This window comes from Electrophorus electricus, chromosome 20 (assembly GCF_013358815.1).
Source record: "Electrophorus electricus isolate fEleEle1 chromosome 20, fEleEle1.pri, whole genome shotgun sequence".
Lineage (NCBI taxonomy): Eukaryota > Metazoa > Chordata > Actinopteri > Gymnotiformes > Gymnotidae > Electrophorus > Electrophorus electricus.
The window spans coordinates 7,737,380-7,756,264 of NC_049554.1; the positions used below are offsets into that span (position 1 = coordinate 7,737,380).

Sequence of the window (18,885 nt, forward strand, 5' to 3'; positions counted from 1 at the left end):
ATGCATAAAAATGATGATATGGTCAAAAATACTCTCTAACCTAATAATTGTGCACACAGTGTTTATGGAAGGGAAGAATTTAATATAATGCCTGACTACACAAATAGGTTTTCAGCCTTAAATATTGAGACTGTGTCTGAATCTCGAACATTGAAAGTACTTTGGGGCAAGAGTATTCAGTGCTTTGTAGGTCATTAGAATAATTTTATAATCAAATTTTAATGGGAGCCAATGTAGTGTAGCTATGATGGGAGTAATGTGATCAAACATTTCATTTCTTCTAAGAACTCTGGCTGCTGCATTTTGAACCATCTGGAGCTTGTTTAAGCCTGACAGTAATGCATAACAGTAGTCCAATCTGGAAGTGATAAATACTAACTTTTCTGTGAAGATAGTTTGTTCCTAATCTTTGAAATGTTCCTGACAGGTTATCCTAGAAATATTATTTACATGAGCTTCAAACAAGAGACTGGGATCCATGATCACACCAAGCTTTTTAACTATTAAAGAAGGTGTGATTTGGAGACCATCAAGTTTTACTATGTACTTAAAGAGCAAAGTCCTAACTCTCTGTGGGCCCAATAGAAGTGCTTCTGTCTTGTCAGGATTAAGTGAGACAAACTTTCTCAATATCCAGCATCTGATGTCCTTTACGCATTCCTTAATAATACTAAGTTGATATTTGTCCTCTGGTTTGGCTGAGACATATAACTGAGCACCTCCTGGAGTGAGCATATTATATATATAATTATTTATTTATTTAAAAAATTATAATTTTTTAAAGCAGGGGTCCTAGAACATATTCTTGTGGCACACCATAACTAACCTTGCTGTATGCTGAAAAGTCTCCGTTTATGTTGACAAACTGGTAAGGGCTAAATAAAAAAAAAATCTATTAACTGTCAAATGCTGCACTGAGATCAAGCAATATAAGCAAAGACACATAACCCTGATCAGAAGCTAACAACAGATCATTAACTACTTTAATCTTCATTGTCTCGGTTCTACAATTAGGCCTAAACCATGACTGAAAAACTTCATGTATCTGGTTCTGATTTAGGTATGAACTTAGCTGCTTCTCTACAGCTTTTTCTAGGATCTTGGAAAAAATGGTATGAGATCGGCCTGTGCCTTGACAGCTGACATGGGTCGAGGTTAGAGTTTTGATAAGTGGTCTAAATGATTTAGGTACATAATGTTTAAGGAGGAGTTTCTTAAATTGAGTAAAAGTTAAATTACTTAAGGTAGAATTTCTTTAAGAAAGTGTGTGGACAGAGAATCTAATTTGCTAGGTACGGTAATGATTAATCCAATAGTAAAAATGCACAGAAATTTTAAAAATAAATATACAAAATTGAAATGCACAAGTGATTGCACTGGTCATATCCTATGTAGGAAAATGCATCAATGATGAACAGACAAGAAAGTGCTGGCAATCTTCTCAAAACTGATTGCGGGTTTTCTTCTTGCTGCACTTTAAGGGCCTGTTATGTGCCTGATGAAATAAGTTATGCAATAACATACCGCAAATTAACTCAATTGCCTGTTTTTTAAACATAATAAATACAAAACTTACAGCATAAATAATAATGTCAAGTTTTGCCTTTATTTTGTTTTAAATCAAAACCATATTTTAACCACAAACTGGAAGTTTAAAAAATGAAATAATGAGAATTACTGAGATACTACATAATTACACAAAGACATGATTCTTGAAAGTAAGCTATGCTCATGTGTGTACCTCTACATATCATGGCATCAAATTCCTCAGCATGTTCATGGGGTTATCCCCTTGCTCCTTTAACATCACAACATTGTAGCGACACATAAAATATCAATAGAGATGCCAAAGAATAAAAAATTAACTCCCTTCTCCATATTCTACATGAGAACCAGTGTCCACCAACTGCTAGTTTTTTAACTGCCATGCATCAGGACAGCAGAAAGATCATTTACATATTTTTTTTGCCACAAATAGAGGTAGAAAATACTTTTTGCCAACATTTTCCCCTAAACTGTCAGGCACCCTCTTTAAATACATGCATTCCTCATATACATGTGAAGTGCACACAGCCCTGTGCATATGATTATTTGAAACAAATTTAGCATGGATACCTTACCTGCTGTAAACTCATACCTTTTTAATATTAAATTGCTAGTTGTGGCAAGTACCAAGAAAACAATCCACCCCAATGGCCGTATTTGAGAGTTGACCCTTGAAAAGAGCCTGCCAAGACACAATACAGTGTACCAATCAAGTATTTTGCTATAATATAAACTTAAAGCTGATTAAACATTAAAGCTGATGTTTCTCTCTCTTTACAGTAATCCAGTATTATTTGTACTATGCTGTCCTGACTGTGAAGATGATTGTGGAGATGACCTATGGAGCCCTGCCCACCCTAAACCTGTAAGGGCCAGAAGTGGGCTAATTGACACAGGCCCTGAGTGGGCTAAACTACTCTGGGCCACTATGGCGTTGACTGGGGGGAAGACATATGGTGCATTGCCCAGTCTGGACCTCTAAGGGCCAGAAGTAGGCTAAACTAATGTGGGCATCATGAGATTGTCTGTGGGCAAGCTCTAGCCCTTACTGCCCAAAGGAAACCCAAAATGGGCCCCAAAGGGGATTGTTTGCCGGGCTGTTCATGTAAGCTCTAAGATTTGCCGCTGTCAGTTACAGACTGTTCCAAACCTATACAGGTGCGTTTAGTAAACATGGCCCATCTGCTCAAGCAGCGCATGTACCAGAAAGCCTTTCAAAGGATCTTGCTATCTGGGTAGTGCTTTTCATTAAAAATATTTACCAGATAGTTGAGCTGTAGCAGTCCACTCATGGTTCAGCCATGCTGCTATCACTTTTTGGTGTAATGTGCCATCCCCCAGAAATTTAAGATCAGTAATTCAAATAAAATTTTTTAAAACAGACCCAATTCAACACACCTGTCATCCGATATGTAACAGAGGCTAATTAAATTTAAATAAAAATCTGTGATCAAAATCATTCCTCTTTTGTTTATGTTAACACATCCATGTTCAGGTAATTCCGCCACAAGCAGACCCTTTGGAAGTCATGAGAATAAAATAGTAGCCAGTGAGCCTGGTAGGCATTTCTAAAAAAAGAAGAAAAAAAAGAAGAGAAAAAAAGTGATTAGTGAGTGTACATAATTCCATTGTTTAGAACAAAGGTAGCATGCAGAAAATAAAATCAGTTAGCATGTGTTGTGTGTCATATGATGTCCAGTTCTTACAAACAATATTCAGTGCTCTTTGACAAGCCAAAAAACAGAGGTGAGAAATACGTTTTTTATTTTATTTTTTTTTATAACCCCAGCACCAATCACATTCATCATTTGGAAACACCTGTATACACATCCCACCACCAAATGCAAATATTTAATCAATGACCCCAAAAGCACACTTTCAAATATATGTGTATTCCAAGACTTTAAAAGAAAAAGAAAAAAATACATAAAAGGACATTTCTATGTATGAGCTTTCCAAACATTACATATATTTTAAGACATAAGCCATCCACTGAAAAGTATAGCTGAGTGCAAATGTTAAAAGTAATATATGGTATATGAATCCCTATCTACATAACAGTGTTTGTATTGTAGCATTTTTTAAACTTCTTAATCTGCCAGATCAGGCACATTAAGCACTCTAACCAAAGAGCTAGGAAGTAAAATATGTAGACCCCTGACTTAATATTTGCCCTAAACAGTCACATTCTCCTAAAAGTTTTACAGACCCAAGAACATAATATATAATGCAGTGAACAAACAATATACTGCATGATACTTATATTAAAGTAAAGCAATTATAGAAGAACCAATCTTGCACACTCTTAACAAAAAAGAGAAAAGCATAAACAAAAAGGTTTAATTTTGATTAGACAGCTTGATTACATACTTTGGAAAAGCTCTTTGTAGATGATGCATCTACATGACCACATATTCAGTAACTGAGGTATTCTGATATGCTCTGAGTTTGAAATGATAGTACTTGAGGTTAATGGCAATCCTGAGGAGGCAAAGTAAAGGTGAAGAAAAGGATGCCAAGGTTTTGTGGACTTTTTTAAACTTACAATGATGCTTCTGGCTTTACTTTTTCTGCTTTTTATTTTACTTCCTTAAACTTCTGATCTCCACATTTATGCTACAATTTCAGCCACATTAGTAGCCTATCCATATAGATTAATAAATGCACTTTATGCACTCATGGCCATTCAGTAGTATGATTACCTCTACCATGTCACTAAGTCTGGTTGAAAATGAGCGTCTGTTTTACAACTAGTAATTGAAGTAAACCCATTATGCTGTTTCTTTGTGATTAAAAAGGAAGTGATTAACAAGGAAGTCTGAAACACAGTATACTCATTCTGTTTGTATTAGACAATAAAAAGAGGACAATGTTTAGGCTAAAATGCAAGATTTCTGTTAATGCAGGTTTAATTTTCCAAAGAAGAGCATCAATAATTGGTCAGCCTGACCATAATATAAAAGGAAAGTTTTAAAAAATTCTCAAGCAAGCTTTGATCTATTTGATACTTTAGGAAATTTCAAACATGATTTTCAAAAAAAATCATACAATATAATCAAAGTGGCTAATTAATATTATCATCATCATCATCATCATCATCATCATTTCCCAGTGAATTTATTATGAGTTATTATTATATTAGCGTATTTAGCAGCTTTGTGCATCTTTTTCACAAATTCATGTAATGATTTAAATGTTTTTTTCTTCTTTGAAAGAGGGCTTTTGTTGGTAACAAAGTGTTTAAATCATATATCAAATAAAATCACACACAAAATGAATCTTTAACAAAAATTATTCTTAACATTTAAATAATAGTTGTAAACATTTATGACTGTACATTAATTTGCCAACATTTTAAAGCAAACAATTGCACAGAGTAATAGAAACACAAAGGCCATTGATGGAATGGCTTCCTTCAGCAAGTTGTCTGACAGGGTTTGAATAGCGAATCTTTATAGAACATTGCTCTCTGCTGGCCAAATGAGAAACATTTGGCTGTTGTTGACATCATCATGCTGGCATAATTGACTGCTTTGTGGTGTGCTGGTCTGACAATAAATGAAAGCAGTGAAATCATTATAATTGAGATAATACATTTACATTTGTGTATCCTGGTAATTGGGAGTAGTGTAATATGCGCTAATGAAACTGTCCATTGTACAATCAGAACTTCTACCTTAAATCTGAAAAAAAGCTGAGTCCCCAAATAATCATTAAAATAATACCAAAAAAAACCCAAACAAAAAAAACAACAATCCCCCACAAAACATGAATTATATCAGCACATTCACACAGAGTACATTTATTTCTAAATGCAATGCAAATACAGAAAAGGTCATCAAAACAAAGCCCCTCACAATTTCAGGCACATAGCTTTGTAGAATTGGAATAAATGTTGATGTTGAACACAGATAACAGCATAGTCAGCATGTATTCGCAGAGAGCCCCAAAGATGGGCACTTAAATCTCCACATCTTCCCCCTTCGAGCTTGTAAACAGTGCAGGCCACCTACTTCCTTCTACTCAGCGGAAGAGAAGAGTGCTGTGTGTGACGAAGAGGAATGTCTGCCCCAGGAATCAAGGCTAGTGATGTCAGACAACGAACACACATCCTGAAATAAGGCGAACTGATTGCATAGAACTGGAAGATAGCACTATTCAGCTGGAGCTGTGCTGCATTCCACACACACCACTGGGTTTCCATTAGTGAAGAGAGTCTGCAAAAATGGCCTATAAATCTGTTGCACAACCCTTTGACTGCTATATACAGTTTTCTTAATGAATGTTCAAAGGTACACACATGCGAGATGGCTCTTTTTCTATTTCACCACTGTAAAATACTGTGGTCTCTTGCTAGCAAGACTGTGAACTTGGCTTCATAGATTTGGCTTTTCTACTCTGTGACACTGTGGTGAATGATGATTGTGATTGTTTAGGTTGACCTGATTGACAGGTTACCCTATAAGCTCTGGGTGGAGCTACAGCAGACAAAAGAAGAGAGCACAGCAGTGAAACTGTAACATTTTTAAAAGTGCTCCTGTAGCAAGGGAGTACCTCTCTTTACCTTTAACCTCCTCTTCAACCCCCCCCACCCGTGCAACAACCCCAAAGAAACCAAGACTTAAAGCACCTACAGAATTCTCAAAATGGGACCTGTTCATCAGAGATCCTTTGGACTGGTACTGCTCAGTACCTCTGGCCTAATGTTGAGAGGTTTTGGAGCTGATAGGAGCTCAGCAAAGGAAGTGTGGACCAGGCTGGGCAGGTATCAGCTGGCTGGCCTCTCTGTGTCTCCGTCCTTGTCCAACTCGTCGTGAATCTCGTCAGTGTTCCCTGAGTCACTGCTTGCCACAGAGCTGAAGGATGGAGAGTTCCTGTGAACAACAAAAATCCCAAAACAAACAAACAAACAAACAAAACAAACAAAGGGCATGGTCAGTGTGACACTGAACCAGGATGAAATGTAGCCCAGTTTTTTAGGGTTTCCCAACAACAGAAACAACCATCATGTATAACCCTGATTGAAAACAATGGAAAACAATGCAAAGTAATTTGCAAAACAATTACTGTTTTTTTCTAGCTTTTGTTTGCTACATTTCAGCAACATAAAAAATGTATGCTTTCATCATACTGCCATCACACAGGATTTCTGTACTTTCAGTGTGCTCACACGCTATGAGATGGGGAACTGTGCATGCAGGATGAAAGTGTACCTGCCCCCCTTAATCATTCTCCTGCATGTCTCCATCTGCACGTCCAGGCCTCTCTTCATGCTACACATCTCCATGTACTCATGCAGGTGCCTGTTCATGTCACTCTTCGCTGTGGCTAGCTCCATCTGAAAATGCGTGTATAGAACAACAATGGATGAGGACAGAGAGAGAGGGAGAGAGAGGAAAGGAGGAAATAAATCAAGATATCAGGAAGGGGTGCCAGCTGTTTGAAGGAGACTAGGTAAATTAATCTAATGCACAAATCAGTCCCCCATTTTAGTAAATATGATCGGTAGATGTTACAGGCAGGAACAGTAATTATTTCCTTAGGAAAGCCATAAGTAGAAAGAACAGAAGAAAGTAATGATAAAAATAACAACTTTATTCACCAGACCACCAAACAGAAACCCTGTGCTCAATGAAGAATATACAAGACTCAGTGACCTCAATCTGTCCAATAGTTGCCTGGTACTCCTCCTCTCTGGTTTTGAAGAGAGACTCAGTCTCATCAATAAGGCTGCCTAGGCTGCCATCCTGTGAACCCTGGCAGAGAACAAACCATGAGAGTCACCATATACTCCATCCTAATAACTTTGTTTTAAAACTGAAATGTTTTTTTTTTTAATCTGACCTACGTCTATTTAGATTACAGGGGAAAAAAGTTGCACATAAATATGTACTTTGCACATTAAATGTTCAGTAGCATGAATTTTGGCCCCTAGGCATTCTGTAAGGTCAGGTTCTGAGAGAAGGAAGTGAACTCACAGCTTCCTGACTAGCCCCACCACAGTCTGGAGTGCTACCCGTGGCACTGACGGCAAAGGGCACATTGTAATTGGTGAAGTCTTCCCACAGCAGCAACGTCTCCTCATTCTCTTCCCACATCAGGCTGTCACAGTCATCATCGATGTCAAATGTCTCCCGCCTAGTAACAAATGAGTTATCTGAGCAATGTCTGCGATGGGAAAGGTGAGACAAGGGAAGAGACAGGAAAAAGGGCGAAAGAAGAAAAGGACATGAAGACAAAAAGCGACGGCTGCCACAGGAGAGAAAAGATAAGAAAAGATTCAGCCAAGTGGACAAACAAAACATGCTGAAAAAAACATTGCAACTCGTGTATTGTCTTTCCACCTACCTATATAAATGTAGAACATAAGAACTATATCTTTGTTAAAATGTCCTTCTGTCCTTGTCTTAAGAAGCTTTTTTTTCTTTTAATCTCCACTTGGTGGGGTCAGAGGACATTCTGACACTGACCAATTACAAGCCTTTTTACAAAGCACTGTCCCACAGCATGTCACAAGTAGAACCACTCAAGGTCAGGGATGACAATTCCAAATTGCAGAGACAGTTGCCACTTACATTTGATTGAGCATACGCTTCATCTCATCCGTAATGTTGAGTACTCCGGGCACTTCATCCTCCGAGGTGCTAGGATCGGCATCCATCTCGGAGTTCTCTTCATCTGACACAGCCTTATTCTCCTTTCTCCTGCAGACCACAGTCCCCTACGACCACACACATGCAGAAAAAGCATCAGGCAGTGCATAAAACCAGCCATTTCACATAGCTTTTATATTGCAACTCACAACCAGTAATAATAAACTATATACATGTATCCAGTAATATTACATTTCCTTGAAATAACATGTCTTAGTTCTGGCAATGCAGCATTTTAAATGAACAGCAAATCAATAAACAATGAGGTAAGTGTTGACTGTATGCAGCATAAACAGTTTTCTGAAGTACTATATGCTGTTGCTGGATGTACATATGAAAGTCCGAAAGTTATGTATGGTAAAGTGTCTGAATCAGCTATATACATGAAATGTGTTAACCTTTTCTGGAAAGGAAAAATAATGCTGTATTAGCAGTCTTCTTTTTGTCTGTGTTCTGTCCAAATCTGTGTTTTTTGTGTGTGTATGTGGGTATGGGTATGTGTTGCATGTATGTACAGTTGTCTGACAAATAAGCTGTGTTGACTGTGTCCTGCCTTTGCATGCTCTTTGCTGTGCAGTGACATCATTTCTGGCCATCAACTGTTCTGTGTGTGATGCATATGGAAACCTGTGTGTATGACACACACCGGTGGGGCCCTGGACGGACTAACACTGAACATTTTGGACATGTCTTCTGAGTTTCGCTGCTGTGCCACATCACAGAGTTTTGCTGTGATGTCGATCCTCCTGCAGATGTCCATATCCACTTTCATGGCCTTCTCCTGGATCTTTGAATCCAGCTCCGACATTTGCTATAAAACAAGGAGAGATTCTACATTACTGTGAAAGAAAAAAAGCTAACCAAAGACATACTGCACAATACAGGACAAATACTCTTATCTTAGAAATAAACCATAACATTACTCTCACTCTCAGTGTGAATGTTAGAATTCTGGCAGGGCTCCATGCAAGTAGATAAATGTCATAACCCCAAACATCAGCAAATCGTTCCAGTCCTCACTCACATTCTTAAAATTCCTCTATTAATCTAGCCTAATACAATCTGCCACTCAATCATCTAAAACGCAATCAAATCTACTTATAATTTCACAGCTACATGGTAATAAGATGAATTTTATGAGTTTTATTTCTTAACCCTTACATACAAATCATGAACAGATGTTTGCTCTCTGTTCTATTGCAACGTCATTGTTGCAATGATGAGTTTCACACCAGGCAAGTTAGTTGTGGCAGAAAAGAGCAGACATAGGTTGAACCCTTACTTTAAGGTTGAGGAACTGCCTCTGGTTTTCTGCAGCTCTAGAACAAGAGCTGAGACGACGGCCACCCTTTATGATAAACATCAATAATAACTCATAACTCTATGAAGCCATTCTCCAGCCATGTAAAGACCATTTCACTGACTGAAAATTTGAAAGAATATTTTTAATTTTAATATTTTAAGGATTAGCTGTGTATATAATAACCAAATAAAAGTGGACCTGTCTCCTCTGTGTCATGAAAGACAGGATCAGGCAGAATTTGATTGCTGTATCTGCAACTGATCTTAAAAAAGGCCCAATGAAGTAAATGGATCTGATTTACTACTGTGCGTCTGCGAGTGTTAAATTTTATAAATAAATGTTAAATTGACACACACGCACTCTCAAGTTTTGTTATGTTCCAGCCATTGAAAGTATCAGTGAAATTGCTTTTAATGACACGGGTATTAATTCAACAATAGGGGGCCTTTGCTTTGTACACCATTAAGAGTTCACACAGAACATCTGGTCCACAGATCTGTTTAGTCATGTGAATCTTCCTGTCCTCCCATGTTTCAAACTTGTGCTGTAACACTGAAGTTAAAGTGCCAGACAGAGCAGACAGTAATAGGTTACATAGGTGAGACAGGCTACTTACATCAGAGACGAGGCTTTTGTAGACCACCAGCTCAGCCTTTAACCTCTCCATTTTGTTCTTTAGCTCTTCCTGAATGGCTACCGAGTCCTGAGTGCTCTGAGGACAAACAAGCACAAGCCTGATTGGGCACCTGATGAGACCTGGCTGTGTTCAGAAAGTGTATCTAGGAGGAGATCTGGAGCTGTCTCTAGAGATGTGTCACCATGTGCTTTAAAATGCATTGTACATAGTATCTAAATAAAAAGCTCAGGTTGAAAGAAAATATACTATTATACCCCAATTTTACAAGCTATAAAGTGGAAGCACTCAAATGAGAGGTATCCAGAATACCTGCCTTATTCTTGTACTTCACTGGTTGTGGCCATGAGCAATTGTAGTCTAAATCTAGCCTGCTTACTCAGTAAGTGTGCACAAAGTTTACAAGTTGCCTGAGTTTCTGAACAAGATCTCCTCACAAAGTTTACTGCTTTCAATGTAGGGCTATGGAGGATAAACCAGATGTTTCTCTGACATTGCTAATGTTGATATGCAAGCAAGACCGCACTTTCAGCTACCAAGTATTCCTCAATGTTTTCTAGTCTTGCGGTACTGTGTTAAGTATTGTTGATGGTAATGGTTGGTGTAAGTGACTAACAACAATTGAATGTGCTGTCAGGTATCATCAAGGTACCCCCATTTTCTATCATCAGCACTAAACCAAGTGATGTTTTGATTTGGGCCACTCAAATACAGGGCAGTGGCCATGATTCAGGCCTGTAATGGTTTATTGGGATATTTATTTTTTCAGCTTGTTTGTGATTGTGTGGTGGAGAGTGAAACATTTAACAGAGTAATTCTGATACATTTTTTTACTGCTTTGTCAGATACCTCCAGCAGTGGTGGCCAGCATGTGGTTTTTATTTATGTTGTGTGTTTAGTTCCACTTTGCATTGCATTTTGATTTCTGTACCATGCCTGTGCATAGGTGTCACGTGTTCCCTTTTCAGTTGTCCTGCCACTTGTGTGTAATTAAATTTATAGTTTTTTTTTCCTTTTATGAATCTCTTTTCTGTTGTAACCACTGCGTTGGTTATTGTTACATTGGGTTTGGTTCATTTTCTGTTTGAGCAGTTTTCCTTTGCTTCATTAAATCCTTAGTTTGAAAATTACACTTGTGTCCCACCTTTTCACAAGTTCTCTACCTTTGACATCTATTATAAATTTTCATCTTCATTTCAGGTTGAACCCATGTAATTTAATTAGATAAAAGAAAGATATAGAACAGCACAAATATCTGGAACACTGAACACTTTAAAATAAGTAAAACAGAAATTATTACTAATAATATTACTGTTATCTTCACTGTGGTTTGAATTAATTCACTGGCAGATGGGTGCCAATCCATCATTTACATACTAAGATTAGATCACAGCCTCAGAACGGACTATCCAACACTGATTTAGTCAAGTTTCATTAGATCTGTGCTCTGCTCTTAATAAATGTAGACTAAGAGAGAATAGAAAGTCTACAGAATATTTGTTATGTCATAGTCTATTATTATGGAAAAAGTTATAGGTTCTGTATTTGCTTATCTGTAATCGTTTGACACAATTTGTCCTAGGTCAGTTATCATTACACTGGTATGTATTTGAATATCCTAGTATAGAATATTTTCTTAAAGGGGACATTTTATGAAAAAAATTACTTTTTCAGAGCTTGTCCACATATATTTGGGTATCTGGAGTACTTACCAACCGACAATCTGTTAAATTAGACAACTTGGTCAGTTTCTTATGGGTTGCGTATGTCAGAAAACATGGGATTCAACAAACCATTCAGACTTGGCTCCCCTTTCTGTGTCACTAGGGGAGTCATTAGAATTATACTTCCCCACATCTGAGTATCTCCACAACCTCTGAACTACCTTTGCAAAGGACTGCTAGCATTATATTGAAGCCAATAGCTAAGCACAGGGACTGATCTGTTGTTGGCTGCACAGATCGCTATATCGGCCCCCAACATCAGAGGACAGAAAAGCTGAGTGGCTAAAGTTTGTTTTTGATGCCAATATCTCAGCTACATTCTGCAAAATCCCGCAAGCATACTAACTACTTTGTGTCTGACTGCCTTTCCAACCTGGATCAGTACAACAAAGGACTGGCAATGAAACTGTCAATAAAAGAGAGATTAATATGAAGGAGAAGCAGGTAAATATTTAAAAAATAATTATACTGTGTTTCTTTGGCCATTTAGCACTAGCTAACACTAACAGCTCAGGTAATAGATGTAATTTTCTAGAAAGTTTTTGAAGTTTCTTTCCTCAGGATTCACAAATGTTAAGGCTATACATATGCTAGTTGAATGTCTGTAAAATGAACTTAATCTCATCAACACGTGAATATCTTGTTCTAGTTTGTTGCTGATTTTATAGAGATTCACAAGAAGTTTATAACTTGTCACTGAGGCCATTTCACCCCACCGCCTGTTCCACCTACTGTACCCCATGTAGCTGGTTTGCAGTCAAATTTATGGTTGTGTTCCACTCCGGTAATCAGTGGTTAGCAACATCAGCATGTTGTACTAGTGGAAAATGTGTTTTATGCCCATCTGTAATTCGGCAAATAGGCATGTTTTGGGCACATACTCATTTCAGCGCAGTCCACAAAAGAGTGGAGTGGGTTGGGCAGTGGCTCATTATTGTGTAAAGGACCAGTCACTCAAACCAGCCTTTCTGAACAGGACAGTTTAGACAGGGTGAGGGGGGTATTGTGGTGCTGGTCTTTGTGGTTCTGCATTAAGACTACAGACAACTTGTGTTAACTTGTGTTAAAGGATGTGTCACAACACTTTTTATGCCTATACACACTATAATATTAGTATGTTCCTGAACCTAAGCAAGAATGATTTTAAAGACAAATTTTAAATAGATTGCCCTTCACTGGGACTGCTTTGTGTATGTGTGCATGTGCATGTGTGTGTGTGTGTGTGTGTTATGGTGTCAGAAAGTTAGCTCACCTCCTGGAGTGTCTCCACCATTGACTCCATCTGCTCTCGTCTGGACATCTCTTCTTCCCACCTGCAACATAGGAGACACACCTCAAGGGAATGTGTGCACAGACTAGAGAAAACAGATGTGTGCGTGTGTGTGTGTGTGACAAAGAACTCAAAAAACTAAACCTAAACCTTTAATTAAACATGATGGAGAGATACATGTGTGTGTGCATGTCTAATAACACAGTCATCGTTAAAGCATCTGTCAACAGTTGGGTGTGAACCACAAATTCCCTTTCAGTTTCAAACACGTCTCTGAAATCTTTCACATATCAATGGCTTCAGCTGAGATTCACAAGGCATAGGCAGCCTGTGCGTCAACCCACAGGGTGTCTGGGACAGGGCAGATTTGTAACCTAATACAGGCACAGAAGGGCAGGCCAGGAACTAGCAGTGGTGGGTCATAGGGTTTATAAAGGAATTTATAAAAAGAACAGCATTATACAAGCATTATACAAAGAATGACATTATACAAGCTCTGTTGGTTTAGTTATAAATCCATAGTACTTCACATTTGGCTTTAATATTTAGCAATAAACAAGGATGTCAAGAAATATTGGGAAAATTTGGAAAACAATTGTAATGTTTCTATATTATGCAAAGAGCAAAACTAAAAATCTTACTATGTAGTATTAGTATAACTTGAACAAGTGAAATGGTCACCAGTTTCAAGATGATATAAAGTGAGACATTGAAAAATTGATGATAGTTAACAAATGATTAGTCAAACTAGTGGATGTAATGTCAATTGGGTGAATAAGCAATATTGTGTCTCTAACACATTGAAAATTAAATAATATTAGAGGGACAGTTCCCAGGTTTTCTATGGAAACCCAAGCAAATTACATCACAATAGCTCTGTGAGATTGTGGCTGCCCATCTAGCTCAACATAGCACTCACTCTTCTTGGTGAGCAGTAATAGTCAGGGTCTAGATTTTGGCTTGTTCCTCAAAACATCCACTGGACTGTTACCGGGCCAAAGTAAATACCATCAGTTTACTATTTTGACTGGACCAAGCTACAGAGTTGGCTACTGAGTTTCCCTCCCCTCAACAACACTCAAATATTCAGAGGCCCACTTGAACAATACAGTTGCATGGGAGCAGAGTTTCTTTTGTTTATAATGGCAACTATAACCAGACATCAATCACATAATCAATCACAAAATGTTCATTTTGCTCTCCAGTTGACTTTTTTTGTACCACTTACATACAAGGTCTATATGCTGTAAGTTAAATTGAGATTTCATTCATAGGCAAGTTACTAAGGGCATATGGGGCTGTAACTGAGTAGTCTGTTCTCTGACCTGCTACTGGAAAATGACTAAAGTGCTGGCTCTGCTGCTCTGCCCATGTTCAAAACACATTTCTGCAGTGTACTGAGCTCCTGAGGTCACTGGGGTTTTATTGCTGCATTACTTCCCCTCCAGAGATCAGCCAATTACATCACAGTCTATGAGTGTATCACTTTCTTTGGATTGTGCAATGCAATGACATTGAATATTAAGAGTGACATGGGAAATTATGTCATAAGTGCTAACATTTTGATGCTAATAGTGTCTGACATAAGCTGCCATAGCTTGTTCAAATAAAAATAATAAATTGTTTCAGGTTAAAGTTACAGCAGCACCACACCTAAACATTCTAATATTGCTAGACCTTGCATGCTTTAATTTAACCCAATTAGCAACAGAATGTTTAGGTGATGTATATCTTTAATATCTCCTTCTTATACAACATGTTTACATACTTAGACATAGATATGTAAAACCATACAACAAGTCTTCACCCTGATGTCACGTTAGTCTTTAAGGGCTCATAGAATATTTATGTTTTCTTTTACATTTGCTTTAGTTTATAATTTGTCATATTTTATATTATTAGGACATGTATGTCTTATTTTATAATTTTCTTTGATGTCCACTTTCAATGTCTGTGTAACTTTAGGTACCAAACTCAGTCATAATTTACTTTTACATTACAGTTTTCCAACGTCATCCCTTAGAATTAAAAAGCTATTTCTATTACTGCACCTTTAAGATTGAAATAAGAAAAATGAGCTCTGTTCTGATCAGCTGTCCTGTACTGTACTTTTTTCAAAAAGCACTCAGAGATAAAAGACTTCTTAGAATTGTAATATAAGTGGGTGGGGTTAACATGGCTGCTGGCTGAATAGAAGATATGTAAATGAGTTTGTTCATATTACATCAGAGAAACAGTGATTTCAAAATGTTTTTACATCTTAGATTTCACATATGGACTGTATGATCTGAGAGCAAGAATGGTGGGTTTTGAAACAATATTTACATATTATTTAAAATTTATTTATTTGAATAAAAATAAATTGAGGGAAATTGTGTTTTTCATGATAGTGGCCCTAGTTTACAGAGAACAGCTCACCAAGTGTTTCACCTCATCTAATCCAGCAAGCATCTGGAATGACAATGAATCCAAAACCAGAAGCAAGTGCCTGGGAAAAATATTCAGTGCTCAGCTATCACACTGCTTATAAGGCTAGACTGGTTTTCACAGAGTCACAGATATAGACAAAGTCACCTTACAAGGACACAACCCATCATAATCTTATAGTGTGACCAAGAGATTCCAAAGACATCTGGCTACTTACGATGGACTGTTGGCTGTGGGGATGGAGCTACTATTAATTCATGCATATATTTCTGTTTGTTTAAATATATTATTATTATTATACATTTATACACAGAGAGAAAATCTATGGCATCTACAGCACATTTATGTATAATCAAATTATTTTTATTTACTGGAGATTATATAGGTTTTTCAATGCTCAATGGTAAATACAATATATATATTTTTAAATAAAGAGGTTACCAAATAATATTGTGTACTATTTTACAACCATGTTGGCCTTGTTAAAATCTCAAAATGGTAATTCAGATTCTAAGTAATGCTTGTATAAGATACAATTTTTTTCAAACCCCCGTTATCTACATTCACAACATCAGACGAGTCTTGACAGTAATATGATTTTTTTTAAATCATTCTCTAAAGATGCTTCTTCTTCTTCCTCTTTTCCTATATCTACTGCATTTGCCAGTTACCAAAATATACACATTTCTATATTCAAGAAAAAGCTGTGTGTGCAGAAATAACATGCATAATGTAGGGAAATCAGCAGTTCCTTCTTGATTAGTATTGGATATGACCATGATCAATGTGGTACATACAGTAGAACACACTCTCCTCCCCAGGTCCCCTGTGTCACGGTTAGTCCCTCCCAGCTTCCATGTTTTCCCTGTCTTGTGCATTTTAGTACCACGCCGTAGTTTCATTTTCTCTGTCCTTCGTTTGAATTTCCACACCTGTCCCTTGTTTCTAGCCTTGTTAAGTTAATGTATTTAAACCCTGTCATGTTCCCTGTGTCTGGGCTGTTCATTGTTTATTTGAATCTGTGCATTTATGTGTTTGAATATTAGAATCATTGCGTTTGTGTTAGTTTCATTGTGTTTGATTGGTTTAATGTTTGAATGTTTTTGAAAGCCCGTCTCTGTATACCCGCAAGTTTGTACTCCGTGTATCCTAGCCTTCGTTTTTCCTAGTCTTTGTTATAGCCTACTTTCCCTGTTTGCCGTCGTGTGTTTTTGTTTTGTCATGTATTCTTGGACTCTCTATGTTGGCTCTATGACCCTGGACTACCTTAACGACTCTGACTTTGGATTTGCCCTTAATAAATCTCACTCTTCTCCGCACATGCGTCTGCCTCCTTACCGCTCAACATTACACCCCGTTTCAACATACAGAACTACAATCACATCATAAAATCCTTCTCTCTCTCTCTCTCTGTTACACCCCCACCAAAATTGACTAATACACACAAACCTCCTTACCCAGTTGCAAACAGGCATTTACAAACACATGCGCCTACAGTATACACACAAATCTTTCACATAATTTATTCTCAGGTTTTGAACCCCTGTCCCAACCCATCTTTCATCCTCTGGTACACTTCACCATTGTCCCTAGTCAATTTTATATCAGGCCATGAATACAGCTATATTTTACACGGATCACATTGTCCTTCACAACGTAATGAGTGCATTGCTGGGGTTTAATTCTGCTTACTTTCCATCCTTATTTTCCACACCATAGTAGTAAAACCCTGTATACATTCATCCTGCTCACAAACTGAAGGTTTTTTCAAGCTATGTATTGATTAGGTATAATAAATGCAAACTGAAGGAATCCATTCTGCCAGCAAGAAAGCAACACATGCTGTGTGTTAATGAGCACTAGGTATGTGGGCTCACTGTTCCCTCTATGCTTCTGGTCTTTGTGCATGTGCTGAACAAGGTCAGGACTTAGCAGAGTCTTTCTTCTTTTGTGTTTTCCTCCTCTATATTCTGTGATCTATATAGTTATTCCTTTGTCAGCTCACAATTCCACTACTGATGTGGTGATATATTTTATTGAGTTACTGATCTCTGAAAACAATGTTGCGCTCTGACCCATAAACTAGATACTGAGTATTTTGCCTGAAAATGGCCCTTTAAGTTTTTAATGGTTTGCTCTATGAGTTTTTGCTTTTAGTCTTTTCTTCAGTAAAATAAACACATGCCTTCTAAAACTCATGTAATCATCAAGGACAACTTGTCATACATGACCACACCATGACAACCTTCAGATTTCAACATTAATCTATTAAATTACTAAAATGTGGAATAACTGCCAATGTTTGGAACTCAGAAATAGTCTCTATATTTAAGGTTAGGCTGAAAACCTATTTGTTTGATTAAGCACTTTAACATTTTTGGAATTAGCAGAGAAAATTGGGAAGGAATAACGAAAATGGCAAACACACCTGCAGAGGGTAACACTCTAAAAATGCCAATAAACTAAGTGGGAAAATCCAAGGCAATTTAAATGCACAAATCACCACTCAACCACTCTTTTAAAGAACAATAAACATAAAGAAACTAGTTTACATGCTGTGAGGACGTGCAAGGCATCTCGGAAGTCCTTGTTGTGCCCTCCCTGCCCTCTTTCTGGCCAGTGGCCCGCTGCCACAATAAAGGGCATCAGAGTGCTAGAAAGAACTCAGAACACAGTTGGTGGGACTCACTGTGGTTACACCCACTGAGGGGCTGAAAGACTCTGTGGCAATGCCACAAAAATACAAAAAATACAAAAAAACGTCTAAAATCATAAAGCTGTTGTGCAATTGACTGCACAAATAGATTCAACAAGAATTTTGATCTTTTTACAGATTGCCAAAAGCTAAAGAAAAGAGAAGACAGTCAAGCTAGCCAAGACAAATCCAGTTTTGACAGTTAGCCAGATAACTTTGTAGATTTGGAAGTTAGCTATACTTATATCAATTCTTGCGGTCATCATAATATTTAATGACAGATTTATTGGTAACTTCAGAAGAGGTTATTTTACCTGCACGAATATATAACATTACTGAGTGGCAGTTTTAGCTACAAACAAAGTAGGCCTAACTAGTTTACAGTTTTCAAATAAAAATTGTAATACTAATATATATCTTAGTATAAATCCACAAACGATCAGAATACCCATTGGTGTAATTGTTAATTTCAACAACAAATCCCGCCTTGAAGTATGACAAAGGGTCAAGGTTTTCGTATGCTTTCCGGATTTATTTAGTGAAGGCTAATTTTCCTGGCATTGAAATCAGGTAGGCTACATATAAATGTCAGAAAACCCAATTCCTGGCCACATGTTTATGTCCATGGACTAGT

General features: G+C 37.4%; 1 protein-coding gene across 5 annotated transcripts in view; it reads right to left on the minus strand.

Moving 5' to 3' along the window:
* Positions 1–2,995: 2,995 nt before the first annotated feature.
* The window catches only part of iffo2b (intermediate filament family orphan 2b), a 32,665-nt gene continuing 16,775 nt past the window's right edge, over positions 2,996–18,885 (minus strand). The window contains exons 2-11 of one of the 5 annotated variants that reach the window (XR_003410103.2): positions 13,112–13,172; positions 10,118–10,213; positions 9,481–9,546; positions 8,845–9,009; positions 8,121–8,266; positions 7,524–7,713; positions 7,203–7,301; positions 6,759–6,883; positions 6,239–6,419; positions 2,996–3,113 (exon numbers count right to left, since the gene is read on the minus strand). Coding sequence is in view for 4 of the 5 variants with exons in the window: in XM_027001919.2 (XP_026857720.2) it covers positions 6,314–6,419; positions 6,759–6,883; positions 7,203–7,301; positions 7,524–7,713; positions 8,121–8,266; positions 8,845–9,009; positions 9,481–9,546; positions 10,118–10,213; positions 13,112–13,172 (1,054 nt within the window). In the remaining variant the exon portion in view is untranslated. Of the gene's footprint in view, positions 3,114–3,311; positions 6,420–6,758; positions 6,884–7,202; positions 7,302–7,523; positions 7,714–8,120; positions 8,267–8,844; positions 9,010–9,480; positions 9,547–10,117; positions 10,214–13,111; positions 13,173–18,885 lie in introns of those variants that run through there. The other 4 variants (XM_027001920.2, XM_027001919.2, XM_027001922.2 and 1 more) reach the window with 4 other exon arrangements.